This window comes from Lactuca saligna, chromosome 5, assembly GCF_052625555.1.
Source record: "Lactuca saligna cultivar CGN05327 chromosome 5, ASM5262555v1, whole genome shotgun sequence".
Classification (NCBI taxonomy): Eukaryota; Viridiplantae; Streptophyta; class Magnoliopsida; order Asterales; family Asteraceae; genus Lactuca; species Lactuca saligna.
The window spans coordinates 286,877,010-286,897,240 of NC_136421.1; the positions used below are offsets into that span (position 1 = coordinate 286,877,010).

At 36.7% G+C, this 20,231-nt stretch overlaps 3 protein-coding genes, 1 long non-coding RNA gene and 1 pseudogene across 5 annotated transcripts; 1 reads left to right on the forward strand and 4 right to left on the reverse strand.

The window, feature by feature from the left end:
• The first annotated feature begins 3,036 nt into the window (after positions 1-3,036).
• On the forward strand, positions 3,037-4,279 carry NAGK (N-acetyl-l-glutamate kinase). Its single transcript, XM_078996540.1, has one exon. It carries the CDS (start codon positions 3,098-3,100, stop codon positions 4,103-4,105), a length of 1,008 nt encoding a protein of 335 aa, XP_078852666.1. The 5' UTR covers positions 3,037-3,097; the 3' UTR covers positions 4,106-4,279.
• An 82-nt stretch (positions 4,280-4,361) lies between these two features.
• LOC145048123 (beta-fructofuranosidase, insoluble isoenzyme 1-like) lies at positions 4,362-6,379 on the reverse strand. Its single transcript, XM_078996542.1, has 4 exons — positions 5,522-6,379; positions 5,264-5,422; positions 4,864-5,126; positions 4,362-4,762 (listed from the first exon to the last, which is right to left on the reverse strand). The coding sequence occupies exons 1-4, from the start codon at positions 6,377-6,379 to the stop codon at positions 4,492-4,494; spliced, it is 1,551 nt and encodes a 516-aa protein (XP_078852668.1). The 3' UTR covers positions 4,362-4,491.
• An 808-nt stretch (positions 6,380-7,187) lies between these two features.
• On the reverse strand, positions 7,188-9,744 carry LOC144998156 (beta-fructofuranosidase, insoluble isoenzyme 1-like; annotated as a pseudogene). The gene is made up of 6 exons (XR_013660158.1): positions 9,600-9,744; positions 9,136-9,144; positions 8,175-9,040; positions 7,912-8,070; positions 7,564-7,826; positions 7,188-7,459 (listed from the first exon to the last, which is right to left on the reverse strand). The product of XR_013660158.1 is annotated as a beta-fructofuranosidase, insoluble isoenzyme 1-like (transcript).
• A 2,794-nt stretch (positions 9,745-12,538) lies between these two features.
• LOC145048124 (beta-fructofuranosidase, insoluble isoenzyme 1-like) lies at positions 12,539-14,533 on the reverse strand. The gene is made up of 4 exons (XM_078996543.1): positions 13,667-14,533; positions 13,438-13,596; positions 13,106-13,365; positions 12,539-12,968 (listed from the first exon to the last, which is right to left on the reverse strand). The coding sequence occupies exons 1-4, from the start codon at positions 14,531-14,533 to the stop codon at positions 12,698-12,700; spliced, it is 1,557 nt and encodes a 518-aa protein (XP_078852669.1). The 3' UTR covers positions 12,539-12,697.
• Positions 14,534-18,697: 4,164 nt separating this feature from the next.
• On the reverse strand, positions 18,698-19,819 carry LOC144998886 (uncharacterized). The gene is made up of 3 exons (XR_013660469.1): positions 19,638-19,819; positions 19,366-19,433; positions 18,698-18,754 (listed from the first exon to the last, which is right to left on the reverse strand). It is a non-coding gene; the product is annotated as an uncharacterized LOC144998886 (long non-coding RNA).
• Positions 19,820-20,231: the final 412 nt, after the last annotated feature.

The window sequence follows — 20,231 nt, forward strand, 5'->3', positions numbered from 1 at the left end:
CAATAACAAGGCAACAAATCTAAAAAATGGATGGAATGCAACTAGAGTTTCATGCATAGGTGTAATGTCCCCACGGCCCCCAAATTTCTTTTTAATTAATTAATAAAAACCATAATAATAGATCATATCATTCATAAACAAAAGTTGTTATATCAAATCAAAGTATCATCTCAAAACATGATCTTTTATCAGAGTATAAGCCTCCTAGGCTAAAACTTCTTGGTGTGTGTCATAGGATCATCCCATGCTCTTTCCTCCGCTAACGGAAGTACCTGAAACCAAAACTGAAAATCGTAAGCATGAAGCTTAGTGAGTTCCCTAACCTACCACATACCATACATAATCACATACTGCAAACAACGAGCCTAGCCCACTACATCGGGCCCACCTCAACATCGGACGAATCCTACATCAATCCCCGCCTGACATCGAGCCTCTCTCGGTATATAGATCTGTTTCTACCAGGACGCACGTGTCTTCGGGCCCCGCCTGCTACTTATATACAACAATAACATATAAACATGCTAACATAATCCCTACACTATAACTGCTAGTCTCAAGGCCCCTTCTATCTTGGGCCTCACGCCTATTCTGCTACTAATGAGATATGGAACCCCGTCCACACTCAGCTAGTGATGAGATACGGTCCCCCCGCCCACACTCATCCCCTACCAGGCATATACAAGTATCACAAAGACAACGAGTATAACTACACATATGCTACTACCTCGGGTACCACCCGACATCGAGCCGTAGCTTGGAAACATACATATAAACCTTCCTCGGGCCTTGCCTAGCATTGGGTCTAAATCCGGTATTCACTAACACACATAAACGGACCGGCATTGGTGCATTAGACCCGTTCCTACTATAGAAAACTCACCTTGCACTACTGAACCCTTGCTGATATCCCTATGGTTGCTATTTGACAATTCCCGATCAGCTGCTCCTTCGGCTCTCCGAGCTATCAATACCAAAACATCACTTAGTCCAATACAATAATCCTTCATAAGGTAGAATGACCATTCTACCCCTCCTAGCCCAACTTGATACATATCCAAAGTCCACTACCATGATTCACAAGGCTTGATACTAGGTAAGCTTCTCAAGCCCACTAGTGGCCCACTAATGGCCCAATCCCTTTAATGGGCCTTACCTTAAGCCCACAACATATTTTTGCCCATATTAACTGACTCATGATGACCCACTATGGCCTAAAGGCCCAAAGTACAGCCTAAATCGAGGCCCATTGACGCAAGGCCCAAACTGCCAGAGTACGCGGGGCATACGTCTACGTACGCTAAGCGTACATGCAAGATGGCGAGTATGCTAGGAGTACCTGCATGTACGCTCAACGTAATTCCCCCTGTTAAGTCCTTTCCGTTAAGCGCTTATTACTCCACCCCAGAGGCTACAAACTCAGATCCAAGTCCTTTTCCACGTCTTATTCCATAAAGTCATTGACTTGGTGACTTTACTTGGCCCAAACAACCCAAACTCCAAAAAATAACCTTCTACTTCCATAAAGAGGGCTAGATCTCTTGCATGATCATGAATGGACCATCAAGTTCGAAACTTTACTGCTTATGAAACACTTTTAGCCTTGAGGGTGGCAACCCCAAGCTTGAAAATGAGATTTCATCACAAAGGTCCAATCTTGGGACCCAAAATGACTCCAAAACTTCACTACACTAGATCTATGCATCCTTAAGTAAAGTTATGAACTTTATACCTAAAAAAAGTTCCAACTGATGAGGCTATTCCAGATCTAAAAGCTGCAGCTTCCAAAGTCCTTCTTTAACAACTTCTTATTTCCTCTTTCAAGCTTAAAACCACCAAGATGAGCTTCCCAAGGTCAAGATTTCACAAAATGAAGGGTTGAGGTGTTCTAGGGTTTTCTGAGGGTAAAGGAACAGCTAAAGAAGCTAGGGCTTGAACCAATATGTTCTTTATATAGTGGCATGCCCTAAAATTAGGGTTTCTGGACATTGGACGTACGCTGGGCGTACATCTTGTATGCTAGGCGTATGCTAGAAGGCACCTGCGATCTTTTACCCTTATACGTTGGGCGTACTTGCGCGCTACCACCTTGCATACACGAACCTTCTTTCCATTTATATCCATTAGGGGTCATTTTTGTCAATAACTTCAAAGTGTCATAACTCCTTTGATCCAAGTATGATTCCGACAAACTTTACATCCTTATGCTTCTAACGACACACCCGGCCCAAAACCTCTCGAATAATAACTCAAAGCCCATAAAAAAACCGAAAACGCCCCTGGCCTTGGCCTCTGAAATCCATAAACGTATATTTTTCAGAACAGCGTGTTACAATAGGAGAATCTGGTGGTTGGATAATGATAAAAGAGGAAACCCTAACTCCTAGTGCCTTTAAATAGGGATCAAGGCTCAAGATTAGGGTTTTAGGTTGATTACGACAACACGTCGCGACTCTTACCTGGTTAGTGGTTAGTTGATCTTCATTTGTAACTTGGTTAGTTAGCAACACTCAAAATACAAATATACATTTAAAGATGAAATAGTTATTTATACATTATCACTCCATCGACAACCTATTATTTTCTTATGAGTTTTTATTTATTTACATTTGCACAATATATTCAATTTTACTTATTATAAATTTTATAAACATAACCATTGATGAGTTATCTTCTTGTTTGGATGTTTGGTTTCCATGTACCTAGTTCTCCTAACTTGTCACCCCTTAAGATACATATTACCCATTATGTCAATATGCTTTCATTTACCCAAATATATATGGTTTCTTCATACTTCTTCCTAAAGTTGTACATATACTCTACATCCACATATCATATTTAAAATCACAAGCTTTATGAAAACATAAAATAAAAACATTCTTTTTGTAAAAGATGTAAAAAATCATACACGGCTCAAAACAAGAATTTTAAATAGAACAAGGAACAAAAACGTAATGAAATCTTATATGATGAATATAAATTATTAAAAGATTCTTTTTTGTATGTAAACAAAAAATTGCCAAATATTAAGTCAATGTACTAAGAGGAGGAACCCAAAAAGCCCTTGGTCGCAACATTGCGAGTGACGCGAAAAAAAATGCTGGCAGCTAAAATTATTCCCCGTCCCTCAATCACTCAAACCCTAGCATTCCCAAACCCTAGCATCAAAACCTTGCAAAAACCCTCAATTCTATCCACTCCATGCCTCAAATCATCCTCTCAATCTGTCCTCACAGAATCCCTATCAACAACCCCTGCCAATGCCCGCGTCAAAATCCTCTCCGAAGCCCTGCCGTTCATCCAGAAGTTCCGTGGGAAGACTGTGGTGGTGAAGTATGGAGGGGCTGCGATGAAATCCGAAGCGCTTCAGAGATCCGTGATCACTGACCTCGTCCTCCTCTCCTGCATCGGACTCCGTATCGTGTTTGTCCATGGCGGAGGACCTGAAATCAATCAATGGCTCAATCGATTGGGCATTAAGCCTAATTTCCTCAACGGTCTACGTGTGACAGACGAATCGACTATGGAGATTGTGTCGATGGTTTTAGTTGGAAAGGTTAATAAGAATTTGGTTGCTTTGATTAACAAAGCCGGTGCGACAGCTGTTGGATTGTGCGGAACAGATGGGAGGATTTTCACTGCTAGTCCTTCTCCGAATGCTGCTCAGTTAGGTTTCGTTGGAGAAATTTCCAGCGTCGACACTTCAGTGCTACGTCCCTTGATTAATGACAACCTGATTCCGGTGATTGCTTCTGTGGCTGCAGATGGGACTGGCCAGTCTTATAATATAAATGCTGATACGGCGGCAGGGGAGCTGGCAGCAGCTTTGGGGGCTGAGAAGTTGCTTTTGTTGACTGATGTAGCTGGGATTCTTGAAAATAAAGATGATCCTGAGAGTTTAGTGAAGGAAATAGATGTGAGAGGAGTGAAGAAGATGATGGACGATGGGAAGATTGCTGGTGGTATGATCCCAAAAGTGAATTGCTGTATAAAGTCACTGGCTCAAGGTGTTAAAACAGCAAGTATTATTGATGGGCGACTGGAACACTCTTTGCTGTTGGAGGTTCTCACGGATGAAGGGGCTGGAACTATGATTACTGGGTAAGAATTTAATTTAATCTAAATTTTGTTTTGGGTGTTTACCATTGTTCTTTCTTGTCTGTAGACTGTAGTTAGAAGTTTTGGTAATTTTATCCTATGTTCTTACTAGATTTCTGTTGTGAAATGTTTGATGCCTTGGATAAGTTATTTATATCCTGGATGTTTTTCTTTGTGGAAAGACGGATGTTGTTAAAAAAAAACTAGAAATAGATGGATTAAGTTGTAGTTTGGATTAAAACCACCATTGAATAAAGCTACAATCTTCAGCTATTATTATTTCTCTTGTAACGTGGTGAATATACATCATTATTAAATTTTATTGATTACCAAAACTTGTAAACGAACCTCTTCTATTCTAGCTTCTTTTAATTCCCCATAGAAACAACTAGCTTAGTTCATCATAGGATTCTTCATGGACCAAGCATCGAGTCTCTCAATGGTGACAATCTCTGTTCCATTGTTAAATACATGCAAGTGTGCGTTCTCGTTAATTGCTAGTGTCGGATAAACCCTAGATGTTATGACCGTTTTACCCCCTGCTGCAAAGCTTTCCACAACCGAATGATCAATCAAGCTCCTAAGCGAGATCTTGTTGTCAGCTAAATCTAAATCCACAAACCCCCCAAACGATGGCCTATACTCTTGCTCGTTCAACGTTGACCTTTTAAGTTTTCCAAAAAATAAAAAGAAACTGAATGTCAGTTTTTAAAAGAAAAAAAAAAAAGAAAAGAAAAGAAAAAGAAGTAAAGTTCGAGAGATTACGGCATAGCATCGGAGCACATGAGAACTCTACGGTTGGTGTTAGGAGTGTTGAAAACCCTAAAAAACACGGGTGTGTATTCTTCAAAATCATTGGATGTCAATGTTAAAAGACCAAACGGCCCTAGCCCACCTTGTTTGGTTGTACCCATGACTCCACATATATTTTCCGCAAGAGTTTCCGGTGGGTATGTTTCATCCCATGCATTATCATACGCCTCTGCTTTATCCAAACTTGGGAACGTAAAAACCACATCCACATCCGCCTGTATATATCATAATCATAATCAGTGGCAAATCCAGAGTCCAAGTGGGGCCCACACTTCCCCCTACTACATGTTATGTTTCTATTTAAAGTAGATTGTCTATATTGTAAGTATTTTGCAAGAATTGAATTTCGAACCTGGGCAACAGTGATTCCTTCAACTTCAACTTTATCGCCCTGATTGAGCTCCACGTTGCTTAGTTGCACATTCACATCTCTTAGAGTTTCCAATTCAGCAACCGGCCAGAGTAGCAATTGCTTTCCAGATGGATCTAACCAAACGGTTCGTGGAATACACTACACCATCGCCGAAAAATCAATCAAAACTCAAAACTATATATACTATAAAACCAAAGGTAGTTACGGTTTTACAAATGTATGAAATTACGAATTAACCTGGATTCCAGCCCATCCTTTCTTGACATATTCATCTATAGTACTAGACTCATTAGCCCAACCCCAAATAACCCTACGGTTCTTCGAAGGGTCAAAAAACGACTTAGAAGCATAAAAATTCCCCCAATCGTATCTTAAACCAGCCCAACTATCAATCATTCCTTCATCAGGGATGTATATATCTTGTTCGATATCATATTTTCCAATCGTGTAGTAATCATACCTAGTCATATCAAGGCTAACCTTAAAAACATGTTTGATTTCACCTTCGATTACTGTAGTATCCAACCCGTTCTCTCCCGTAATCGATACCGGGTAGAAATCAGGACATTCAAACATACCGACATTTTCTGTCTCGTGCAAAGGGTGATCAACAAGGGTCCAGTTTATAAAATCCGGGCTTCTGTATAGATACGATACACCTACCATATCCTGCTTACTACCTACAGTCATTTCCCATTGACCATTGAGCATCCAAGCGGTTGTGGGGTCACGAAATGCTGAGGCATTCTCTTGGGTTGGTTTTATGATTGGATTATCATCGGGTTTGATCCATTTTGTTAGGTATGGATCCGAAGTGTCTTCGGGTATTGCGTAGTTTTGGACTTGATATCCGGGTTCGGGCTGCTCGGCGGTTATTCCGGTGTATAAAATGACTGGTTTGTCATCGGGAAGGACGGTGGCGGACCCAGACCAGCAACCGAACTGATCGAATGGCTTTGATGGTTCGATTGCTGGTTCTAGTGGGGTCCAGTTGATTAGGTCTTCAGATACTGAGTGGGCCCACACTATGTTACCCCATATAGAACCTTTTGGATTGTATTGGTAGAATAAATGGTATATTCCCTTGTAAAACATTGGTGCTGTAAATATCACCAAATTGCAAAACACAAGTTAAATTACATATTATCATTTTTTGTAAATTTGTAGATGAAAGTGAAGTGTGTAAAAGTTTAACTTACCATTGGGATCTTTTAATCGTTTGACCAATTTCGGCGGCAAGTCATGCATTGAAAAGGTAAAATAAAAATATTTAGTAAACGATATTAGAGAAAATTACAATTTCTATTGTTTCTTGTAAAAAACTAAAACGCCATGATTTGACTTTACCATTGATCCAATTTTGCTTAGGTTGAAAGTGGTAGCCAGTTCTGTGAGCTTCCTGGATTTCAGTGGCGCTAATGTTTTGTAAATCTTTAAAAATCTTGTGGAACCCCATCACTCCTTCGAAGTTATTCAACGTATGCGAGAAACATACCAACGCTACCAAACCCCAGTCAAACACATTGAAAGACCCCATTTTTTTTTTTTCTAATATTTAACGATTCTTAAAGATATCTGTATATATTAAGTTGAAAAGGTAGAACAGATTAATGTCAATTTATAGTGTGAAGGAGGGAGAGGAGTTATGTTTTTAGGGAGTTATATATGAGGGAAGTTATTAATGGAGTTACGAGGGTGGGGAGTTGAGTTATGACGAATCACTCGTTAAATTAAGTCGCCAGTTATTTATTTATTCCGAATATTATTATGATGAGCCACTATGAATATATGAACTTCTAGTCTTTTATTATTTACGAAAACTTTAATACATATCACAATAAAAGCCTAATTAACAACTTCTATTTTAGCTTCCTCTAATCCGTTATCAAAACAACTACTTTAGTTAGTTCATTTTAGGATTCTTCATGGACCAGGCATCGAGTCTCTCAATAATGACAATCTCCGTTCCATTGTTAAATACATGCAAATGTGCATTCTCGTTAATTGCCAGTGTCGGATAAACCCTAGATGTTATGACCGTTTTACCCCCCGGCTGCAAAGCTTTCCACAACCGAGTGATCAATCAAGCTTCTAAGTGAGATCTTGTTGTCGGCTAAATCCACATCCACAAACCCTCCAAACGTTGGCTTGTACTCTTGATTGTTCAATGTTGACCTTTTACATTTTCCAAAAAACAAAAGTAATCAACATTAGTCACGACATTGTGGATCAATGTAATCACACATAGAGAATTAAAAAAAAAAGTGATAAGAGATTACGACATAGCATCAGAAAACATGAGAACTTTATGCTTGGTGTCAGAAGTGTTGAAAACCCTAAAGAAGACCGGTGTGTATTCTTGGAAATCCTTCGAGGTCAATGTTAAAAAACCAAATGGCCCTAGTCCACCTTGTTTGGTTGTACCCATGACTTGACATATGTTTTTCGCAAGAGTTTCCGGTGGGTATATTTCATCCCATTTAGTATCATACGCCTCTGCTTTACCCAAACCAGGGAAACTAAAAACCACATTCATGTCTGCCTATATTGTCATATTATAATCATAATCATAGTCATAATCATAATCATAATCATAATCATATTCATACAACAAAAAATATGAGAACCTGGGCAGGAGTAATTCCTTTTACTTCAACTTTATCTCCCTGTTTGAGTTTCGTATTGCTTAGATTCACATTCTTATCTCTTAAGGTTTCCAATTCAGCAACAGGCCAATTTAACAACTGCTTTCCAGAGGGGTCTAACCAAACAGTTCTTGGTATCAACTACACCATCACCAAATCTTGATTTGAAGGCTCAATCGAAACTATCAAATGCGAAGGGTAGATATATTATAAGGCTTTACATATGTAAGAAAGAAACTACAAACCTGGATTCCAGCCCATCCTTTTTTGACATTTTCTTCTTCAGTACTGGACTCGTTAGCCCAACCCCAAATAACCCTACGATTCCTCGAAGGATCAAAAAACGACTTAGAAGCATAAAAATTCCCCCAATCGTATCTTAAACCAGCCCAACCATCGATCATTCCTTCATCCGGGATGTATATGTCTTGTGATGCATTGTATTTTCCGATCGTGTAGTAATCATATTTAGTGATCTCAAGGCTAACCTTAAAAACATGTTTGATATGATCACCATCAATTACCCTAGTGTCCAATCCGTTCTCTCCTTTGGTGGATACCGGGTAGAAATCCACACATTCCCACATACCCGTGTTCTCTTTCTGATGCAATGGGTGATCGACCCTAGTCCACTTAATGTAATCCGTGCTTTGATACAAATACGACACACCTACCATACCCTGCTTACTACCTATCGTCATTTCCCATTGTCCATTAAGCATCCAAGCTGTTGTTGGATCACACAATGCGGATGCATTCTCTAGGGTTGGCTTGATGATGGGATTGTTGTTAGGTTTTATCCATTTTGTTAGGTATGGATCTGAAGGGTTTTCAGGTATTGCATAGTTTTGGACTTGATAACCAGGTTCAGGCTGCTCGGAGATTAATCCGGTGTATAAAATGATCGGTTTGTCACCGGGAAGCACGGTGGAAGACCCAGACCAGCAACCGAACTGATCGAATGGCTTCGATGGCTCGATTGCTGGTTCTAGTGGGGTTCAATTGATTAGGTCTTCCGATATTGAATGGGCCCATGCAATGTTACCCCACACAGAACCTTTTGGATTGTATTGGTAAAATAAATTGTAGAATCCCTTGAAAAACATTGGTGCTGTAAATATGTATATGGCCAAATTGCAAATCAAATTTAAGTGATATCGTATTTTTTGTACTTTTTGTAAATAAAAACTTAAGGGTACGACTTACCATTAGGATCTTCCAATTGTTTGACCAATTTCACCATCAAATCATGCAAAACAAAATTAAGTAGAAATCATATCAGTTTGTTATGAGAAAAAAGAACTCCAATTTGCGTTTTACGAAAGGGTAATTAAAAGCATAGTGCTGGTTCATACAAACTGAACCCATAACAAAGAGAAAAATCAACACCTGATATTGATTTACAAAAAAATATTCCTATTTGCTTTGTTGGTACAATTGGAATTCCTATGAACTTATTCAAAATTATAAAATTGATTGTAGATTTTTTATGTATGAAAATTATTTAATTTATGAAATTATACTAAATTTTGTAAAAACATGCAACATTGAAGAAGAAATGGAAGCACACGTATGAATGCATGTATGTGCAAACGTGTGTTTTGATCTACAATAAGCATTAGATAACATGTGTAATAAGCAAATTAAGATGACCACCATGGTATATATACCATTGATCCAATGCTTCTTGGGTTGAAAGTGGTAGCCAGTTCTATGAACTTGTTTGATGTCAAAAGCGCTAATGTGTTGTAAATGTTTGGAAACCTTGTGGAATGCCAATACACCTCCTTTGAAGTAATTCAACATTAAACATACTAACACTGCCAACTCCCAAACAAACACACTTAAAGACCCCATCATCTTTTTTCAACAACAAGCGAATTAGTATATGATTAATTAAGCAAAAAATCTAAAAGAAGCTAGAAATTAAAACAAACAAACAAGGAAACATCCTAGCTAGAGGGCTACAACATTACTTCGCTCATCAATACAAGATCTTTCGTACGATTGCAAAGACCCAATTATTTTATTCTAACAAACATTTAATAATCCTCAATTATATTTCTATATATTAAACTAAAAAGTTCAAAAAAGAGATAAAACAGGTTAATGGAAATTTATTGTATGAAGGCGGAGAGGAGATACTAGGTGGTGGTGACGAGTGTTTTTAGAGAGTTTTGAGTGGGTGGGGGAGTTATGAGGTGATGGTAAAGAGAATTTTAAGGAAAACATCACTCACTTAAAAAGGGTTGTCAATAGTGTTCAGGTTGGTGGGTTATAAAAACTCAACCCGGCTAAGACCCATATAAATATTTGTATTCAGATCAGTCATAAATGGGATACGACCAGCGAACACATTTAATTATACGTGTTCACGGGTCAGATTCAGCTTTGCGGGTTAGATCCGTGTTTGTTGGTTAGAATTGGATTCGTGGGTCACACTTGTTTAATTAGGGAAATTTCTAAAAAAAACAAACTATTAAGTACACCCAAATTCCAATAAAAATTTGATAAAGTGATAAAAATATTCAAATAAAAAGTTAAAAACATTCATGCAAACACAAAAATCCAAATCCAATTACATACGAATAAAAATTCCAAACGTTAATGCAAAAGACAACCAGAATTTCAATTTCTTCTCCCAAAAACAAATTCCTTTGTTAGTTTCTCCAACATACTTTCTATCGATGCTTTCTTTTTCATAATGAGGTTAGTAGAAACAATATGCAAAGTTAAATTTATGACTTCTTAAAAGATATAGAAGCAAAAATCTAAAATCGGTGTTAAAAAAAACTCAATAAACGTCAACAAAAAAAATGAATAATCAATACAAAATATTAGTTAATATAAGTAAACAATAAATTATAAAATATTACATTTTTCTCCAAACAACCAATTACTAATGTAAATTAAAGCTTCAAGTTCAACCATTTCAAGCATCCTGGAACTTTGATATTTATTTCAAAATTCTTCCAACGAGACTAAAACCGATTCAAATGCTACTGCTGAAATGAAAACACAAAGTATTTTCAAAACTCAAGCATGTTAATGGAAGAAGTTCTTTAGCTCTTGGCTTAAGAAGGTATTATTGCAATTGACTTTTTAGTTGAATCCAAAGTAGTCTTCTATAAGATGATCATGTCCGGCTTTACAGCATAGATGACGTCATCTGCAAAGTAGTCTTCTATAAGACGATCGTGTCCGACTTCACGATTTCTATGCAATGACATGTTTCTTAGTTTAATCGTGCACGTGATGTTTCGTCTTGTCGGTTTTAAAAGTATGCAACCGTTTTCGCCATGACAGTACTGATAAACATAGCCGTTAGAACCGTCGAGTTGGGTGATGAAGATGATGACATTCTGATTAATATTTTTGGAGAGATTAAGAATGTATGGGTTAAAAAAATGTTGGATGTTGTCGTATTTATAGTGGGGAAATAGAATATATATATATATATATATATATATATATATATATATATATATATATATATATATATATATATATATATATATATATATATATATATATATATATATATAACCGTTAGAACCATAAAAAAAATTCTACAACCAATCACTGGTGGAGTGAGAATGCGGCAAGTCTTCCCCTTGGTTCCCGCACATCGCTTCCCGTACCCCTAGTGCGGTGTTCATTGGAATGGGAAACCCCCTGCCCCTCCTTCCCCCACCGGCTCCGTCCGGTCTAACAAGAAGCGTCAAAGATGGTCATATCATTACCAACACCACTCCACCAAGGCACCAATAATAGGAAATAGTGTTCACGACTGACTTGCTAGTAACTTGGAGAGAGAAAGAGAGAGAGGTTTATTATTATTATTATTATTGTTATAATTATTATTATTATAAACCAGCATATAGCTGCTCATGTCACCATAGAATTACTCCCTCTAGGAAATGGTGTTTTAGCATTGACTTGGTTGGTTGTGTATATAAAAATATGTGTGATGCTAATAACACACTCCCTAGACACCTGATTAATCTATTTATAAAATGTTAACATATAATTAACTAATAATAAGCTTTTCCAGAAAAAATACAATTTCATTTAATAAAAATATTTTAAAATTTAATTATGATATCTATAAGATAAAATTGGATACCTTTTTATCCAACCCAAAAATAAACTCTTTACAGAAAGGATGTAGTGATGATGTGAAGCTCACATAAAACCTAGTGGAGTATACCTAAAAGAGCATCCACACTTCATTCAACTCATGGAGAGTTGAATAGGTTGCTAAGAGAAAATTTATATTTTCAAGTCAATTCTTAAAAGATCAATAAATTTGTATTAGAAATCCATTCAACCATTCAATGAACATTGAACTTGATACTCTCTCTTTTCCATGTTATATTGAAATATAATTCATTCAACTTTTATTTTACTCCCATTATGGATGCTCTAATGATGAAGGGAAAGAGAAGGAACGATTTTTTACTGGCCACGTCTTCAAGAATGGACAGCTCGAGTCGGGTTTAAACTTCACGTTTTTAAACAACTTTCAATTGTTCAAACTTCAAAAGCAAACAAGATATTTTGAACTAGGAAGCGCATTTCCTACATATACATATTGTTCAATCAATCATGATCAAATTCCATAGATTTTATTCGAAATTTCTGATCCATGGATAATTTCATCAAGGTTACATTACTCTATTAAAAAAAAACTAAAAAACAAAAACATCATAAAATTGTAATTTTAATTTATTTCTACCCTCTATGATTTAATGATATGAAAATTATATCAGTTCATGAGAGCTCTTTTCATGGACCATGCATGTAGTTTCTCAACCACTATGGTCTCAGTACCATTGTTAAACACATGTAAATGTGCATCACCCGCCACTGCTAGTTTCGGATAAACCCTAGATGTGATTACAGTCTTTCCACCCTCTCCAAAGCTTTCCACAACCGAATGATCGATCAAGCTCCTAAGTGAAAGCCTCTTGTCGGCTAAATCCACGTCCACAAACCCTCCAAATGATGGCTTATATTCATTCATGTTCTTCGAGGAACTGTATTCATCAAAAAGTGAAGAAAACCAACAATGTTAATTAATTAATAAAGCTTCAAGTACTCCTCTTACACTCTTTAGTCACATAGGGGTTAAATGAACATTGTGTTCAAATAAGATAGATATGATTTAACTTACAGAGTAGCATCTGAGCACATGAGGACTTTATATGTCTTGACATGGGTCTTGAAAACCCTAAAGAAGACCGGAGTGTATTCTTCAAGATTCTTGGAAGCAAGTGCTAGAATCCCAAAAGGTCCAACTCCACCTTGTGCGGTTGCACCCTTGATTCCACATATGTCTTTAGCGACATCTTCTCTTGGAAATTTGTCCCAGTTTCTATCGTACGCCTCAGCTTTACTCAGGCTTGAAAAAGTAAAACTAACATCCACATCGACCTGTATCATATCAGTATTACATCGTTAACGTTGTTACATGCATATATTATTATTACATCGATGTTTACAAACCTGAGCAGCAGTAATTCCTTTGATTTCCATGGAATCTCCTTTGTTTAGCTTCATATTCCTTATATTCTTTTTCTGACCTCTTAGGGTTTCTAGCTCATGTATTGGCCATTGTAGCAATTGTTTTCCACTAGGGTCCAACCACACCATACGTGGAATCAACTACATAATTAATTAGAAACCAAAATCAAAATAGATATGATAAGAAAGAAGCCATATATATAGTTGATACCTCAATTCCTGCCCATCCCTTTGCAATATCTTCTTCTGTTGTGCTCGACTCATTACACCAACCCCACAAAATTCTTCGTTTCTTGACAGGGTCGAAGAAAGTTTTGGACGCATACAAGTTTCCATAATCATATCTTAACCCAGCCCAACCATCAACAGTAATGTTATCTGGATGATAGCGTTCGTTCACCACGTCATACTCTCCGATCGTATAATAATCATACCTTGTTTCATCAAGGCTCACCTTAAAAACATATTTAGTATGATCTTTGCCCAATGTGTAAGTCTCCAACCCGTTTCTAACACCAGGAGATGATAACGGGTAAAAATCTGGACATTCCCACATACCCGTACCCGGTTTGTCGTGAAACGGGTGTTTGGCCCTCGTCCACTTAACAAAATCTTTGCTTTTGTACATATACGCAATGCCTCGATCGTTGTGTCTGCTACCAACTAACATTTTCCAGTAACCATTGATGAACCAAGCAGTTGAAGGGTCACGGAAAGACGAAACGTTCTCTTGAGTGGGATTGAGGATCGGGTTGTTGATGTTGGGTTTGACCCAGTTTTGGAGATATGGATCGGAATAATTGGTAGGTATTGCGTAGTTTTGGACTTGATAACCTGGTTCCGGGTTTTCCTTTATCACTCCGGTGTACAAAATGACTGGTTTATCACCTGGGAGGATTGTGGCGGATCCGGACCAACACCCGTATTTATCAAACCATTTTGATGGTGTAAGTGCTGGTTTTAACCATTTCCAGTTGATCATGTCAGTTGATACAGAGTGAGCCCATACAATGTTTCCCCACACTGCACCTTTGGGATTGTATTGACAGAAGAAATGGTAGTATCCTTTGTAATACATTGGTGCTGTTAGATAACATGAAAACGATGTATAAATCATTTGTCGTTTGTCATTTATGGTTGGATATAATATATGACTTATACATGTAAACGACTTGTCATTTGTCATTTATGGTTGTAACTTATAATAACGTATGCGATATGTAATTGGATCGTGTTCTATGATTTATATATGTAATTGTTCAAAAGACTCACCATTCGGATCTACGCGCGTTTGTTGAATTTGAGCAGCACATCATGCAAAGACGTCGCAAAAGGAAAAATATTAGCTCAAATGAACAAATAAATAGTGATTACTGGTGAAATCATTAATTAATAATAAAAACATATAATCAACGCAATGTTGTTGGTAGTCTTCAACTGTTTTTTGTTTTTATTTTTTTTTATTTTTTTTTATTTTATAAATGAACGAAGACTACCAATTTCGATCATGCGGGATTCTTTAAGGTTAGCCTATATATATGCGCATGCCATCTATTTCTTTTCCAGAAGAAAAGCAATACACAAAAGTATCAGATATTACAAGAAGAGGATGGAGTACTACCATTGATCCAATGTTTCTTGGGTTGAAAATGGTAGGAAGTTCTATAAACCTGCTTGACTTTCACAGTACTATTAGAAGGATAACCTGGATAAACCTTATGGGAGGCCATGGCTCCTCCGAGAGTGGTGAAAATAATTGGTAAGTAACATAACAAAGCTCTAATAAATTTGCAACAAATCTCCATATCATTCCAATGAAGTCTATATGATCAGATCTTTTTTCGAAAGACGTGAATTGAATATTTAGGAGGCGCGTAGGGGTTTTGTGAAAGATTAAGACAGGGAATGAAGGTTACGGGGTGAAATGGTGTAAGCCTGTAAAGGGGTATTTATCGATAGAAAACTTGGCAGCTTCTGGATAATGTCAAATTTACCAGAATTAAAGGAAGAAAGAAAAACAAAATATTGTATTAATATAAAGACGTTGATGGCAATAACAACGGGATGCAAGAAAATCTCGATAGTTTTAACTCGGGATGAGCATTGTAACCGGATACCCGCTTTCGGAACCGGAACTGCCTCGGAACCGCCAGTTCTGGAACCGAAACCGCCTTAGATGGTCCCGGTTTCGGTTCCTAAAGTTTTAGAACCGCCTTATGCGGTTCCGGTTCTCATTTTATTGGAACCGCTACCCGCCGGGTATCCATCGGAACCGGTTTATATATATATATATATATATATATATATATATATATATATATATATATATATATATATATATATATATATGATTAATAAATTATTATTGATAAATATATATTTAGCAAAGTTGAAAATACAAACACATTATTAATCTCTATTTTAAAATTACATACGTTTGTCATACTAATTAATTGTAATGGTTATTGAAGATATATTAAAATTATATGCAAAATTTGTTAACAAGCAAGCTAAAAGGTCGATGAAGATATATTAAAATTATATGCAAGATTTAAGGAAGGCATGGTTGTGGATTTAATGCTTATAGGCAAAAGTGGGAGGAGATTAAACTTCACCCTTATTCTCATCCCACATTGCTTCTAAACAAAAATCTGTTCCTCACCATTGTTATATAAATGAACTTCATGCTTCATATCCCCTTAAGGCCTCTTCATTTCCTTTTTCTAAACAAAAATCTGTTCCTCACCATTGTTATATAAATGAACTTCATGCTTCATATCCCCTTAAGGCCTCTTCATTTCCTTTTTTCAAATAAGGCGCTTTCAGTTAATATGCATGCTTATATATTTAACCAAATTCATAGTTAATATTCTTGTTGTAGTTGATTTGTTCTTGATTATTCAAAAACAAATAACTAAACCGGGAACCCGGTATTGGAACTGGAACTGCCGGTTTCGGAACCAGTTTCGAAATTTTGAGAACCGATGTAACCGGTTCCGGTTTCATAATTTCAAGAATCGCCGGTTCCGGTTCCGGTTCTTATCAAATTAGGCGGGTACCCACCTATGCTCATCCCTAGTTTTAACAGTGTACTAGACTACCAAGAGTATTGGAAAATCTCGATAGTTTTATCAGTGTACTATACTACGGTCAAAAAAAATTTATACGTGGTACAAACATTATTAATAAATATTATATGTAGTTGTTATAACCGAGACATTAAAAAACATGATATAATCTCTTTAGCTGGAGTACAATAACATATAATATGTTTACAAATAAATTTTTTTTTTTATATACATAATAATTTTTTTAGGTATGTTGTAGTACCCTCAACGCCCCATGTAGCTCCGCCATTGATTGGAGAATTATGATATATTGGTAAAAATATGGATATATGTATTCTGTAAAAAATAATTTTGAAATATAAAAATTCTAATAGCTAACTGTTCAAAGTGTTTAATGCGTGTTCACTACGGAGCGTTTGAGAGCTTCTAGCGTTTGACAAAACGCTCCGTTTTGAACAGAAAGTTTCGTTTGACACTATAAGCTTCTAGCGTTTAGTTTAAACAAAACACTCAAAATCCAAATGCTACTTCAACGCTACAAGCTACCTGTTACCTGCTACACGCTACAAACTACCCACTACCGGCTAGTTTTGTCGAACACGCCTTTTAATAAATGAGATGTTATCGAACATAAATACATGTAGCGTTTAAACAAAACGCTCAAAATCCAAATGTTATTTCATGTAGCGTTTAACAAAACGCTACAAGTTATCTGCTACCTACTACACGTTACAAGCTACCCACTACCAGCTAGTTTTACCGAACACGCCTTGTAATAAATGAGATGCTATCGAACATAAATACATGAGTAAATTATTGAAATGGTCCCTATGGTTTAGGTAAAATCGTACATTTAGTCCTTAACTTTTTTTTTTTGCACTAAGACCATCCTCAATGTTTCTTATTATTACCCGCCTTGTCCTGATGACTTTTTCCGCCACTCATGTCCGTTAAATATATCATGTTCCTAGCAAGATAAGGGTATGTTCGTCCTTATCTTTGAAAACCCTTTTGAACGTTTGTATTTAGAGGTGTGTTTATCTTTCGTCTAATCAATTTCACTTCATCTCTTATCCAACTCTTTTTTTCTTCTCTACAACAACGATAAGAAAACATAATGGCACCAAACTGCAGTTGTGGTAAACCAACTGTAATACAAATATCAACGACTAAGAAGAACCCCAAATGAAGAATCTATGCTTGTACTAACAAGGTAATATGGTTAACTCAACCCCTTAATTTGAAATATCTTCAACGAAGACCAGTTTCTGAAAATTTCAAGGAACAACTTGTGGTTTTGTTGGTTGGGTTGACGAAGATAAGTCTGATCATGATCATGCAAGACCTGACCTTTCTCTTGTACAAAACCTTGAAGATCAGAATATGAAGTTGAGGATGTTACTACTCTTCAGTTGGAATTTTTTTGTGGCGATTCTAATTTACAAGTTGTAATCGTTTGTAGTCAATGCACTCATCTTTCTTAATAATCAATTGGAAAAACCCAAATTTATGTTGATGTTTATTTTGTGGGAATTGACAATTATGTTGATGTTTATTGAGTAGGAATTGACAATTATACAAAAATCATTATCTATCTTGATGTATTAAGTGTTTAACATAACTGGTAAGACTTACATGCTTATTAATTAAGTTCTTATAGAATTGGTTGTACCTATATTGTACAAGAAATAATGCAGTTGTAATGAATTTAAATACCAAAAAGGGCTAATTGCCTTAAAGGTAATTGCAAGAAATTATACACAATTGACAATTATTCATAAGTGGTAACAATCATATCCAGGTAATTACATCAATTGGTATGAATTCAAATACCAAAAAGAAACATTAAGCATAACAAAAGATACAACTTTAGAAACAACCATCATATCCAAGTATTATACAATTATACCCTAACAAAAGATACAAGTTGTGACATCCCCAAAATCACGGCCAGAAAAGACCGGTTTTGTTTATACTTTATTTCAAAATCAGAGTTATTTTTTTTTTAATAAAAAGGGTTGCGGAATTTGTCCCAAAACAATAATATGATAAAGATTTAGCAAAAGCATTTCCATAGAAATGTATTTCATTAAAAGACTCGGGATGTCATGTTCGTACAGATCAAAAGTATAAACAGTACAATATAAGCCTTACTACATTATTTCATATCTACAGGCCTATATCCGTAATCCCTCGTCCAAAACATCACACCTATGCTCATGCGCCACTACCTGTAATGCATAAAACTGAGTGGGTCAGGCTTGGGAGCCTGGTGAGCACATAGGGTTTTCAACCCACAATAAATAAGTTTATTAATTTCATCAATCAACAATAACCCGATTACCCGTTCCCGTTATCCTCACTTTACGTCCCTAAACACCTATCATAAGGGACCTAGCCTAAGGATTATCATCGGGACGGACACTACTGCTAAGGGGATTCCTCAGCAATAAATGTCCTAATAGGCAACCATGTGGGGGATGGAGTACACCGGTGAACACATCGTTCACAACACCTACAGGTTGCGAGCCTGCTAGTGTTCCACTGGACTGTCTAGAAGAGTCCGTGGTCGTCATCTATACTCCGCTAGATGACTAGATCAACAACAACAACATCGAGGCCTCTCATCATTTTATCACACATCACCTATTACATCTACCCATGTTTTACCCCAACATTTTCGTAGATATAAAATACATATACAGTTTAAATCATTAAAAACATGTATAACAACGTTCATCTAACGTAGATAGCAAGTATTCAGATAATATGCACACATAGCATGTAATTTATATAAAATACTTCATATCTATGTGTAAGCTGAAAGTAACTATGCACTCACCTGAAAAGGTGGTGATTCCGAACTCAGACAGCGCTTCGCTTCTTAAAAAGAATTTTCTTCGACGAAACCTAGTATTATTACCACTAGAGTTTAGTTTATTATTCGTCGAGACTAATTAATAGTCTAGCTATTATTATTATTATTATATAAGCGTCAAAAAAATACTTATATAACCCATAATAATAGCCCAAGTATTTATTATAAGTTCCTAATAACGTTACTATAATTAAATAAAAGTTATATTAAAAATAGCGTAGGCGTAGCTCACTTACAGCGGGTTTTATAGAAAACCGGGCTTTGCTTGGAGCAGCGTTCCCGAGCCGAAAAGCTCTTCTTCTCGGAGCCTTCGAGCACTCCGGGGCTTCTGCCTCGTGCTAGGGAGGTTCCCTAGGCTTTTCGGGGGATTTCGGGGCTAGAGAGAGGTTCTAGAGAGAGAGAGAAAGTAAAGAGAAGAAAGAATGGGAAAGGTGTGAAGAAAATGAGGGTGGGAGAGGTGGTATTTATAGGGTGAAATGTGGCTGAACTTGGTGCCACATGTCACCATCTGGTGGCAAGCCTTGGGGAGAAAGCAATGGCCAAGATTGTGCCACATCACCCATTTTCGCACAGCACACTTCCGACTTCTAAAATCCGTAACTTTCACATACGACCTCCGTTTTTGACGTTCTTTATATCCACGCGTAGGTAATAATAAGATCTACAACTTTCATTTTGACACCGTCAGCTAATTCTCGACCGATCTTAAATTTAACAGTACAAGGAGATTATACTGTTAAACGTCTGCGTAAAATTAATAACTTCTACATACGGACTCTGTTTTTGTCTGTCTTTTTACCGTTGATTTCCTATTAATGAGATCTTCAACT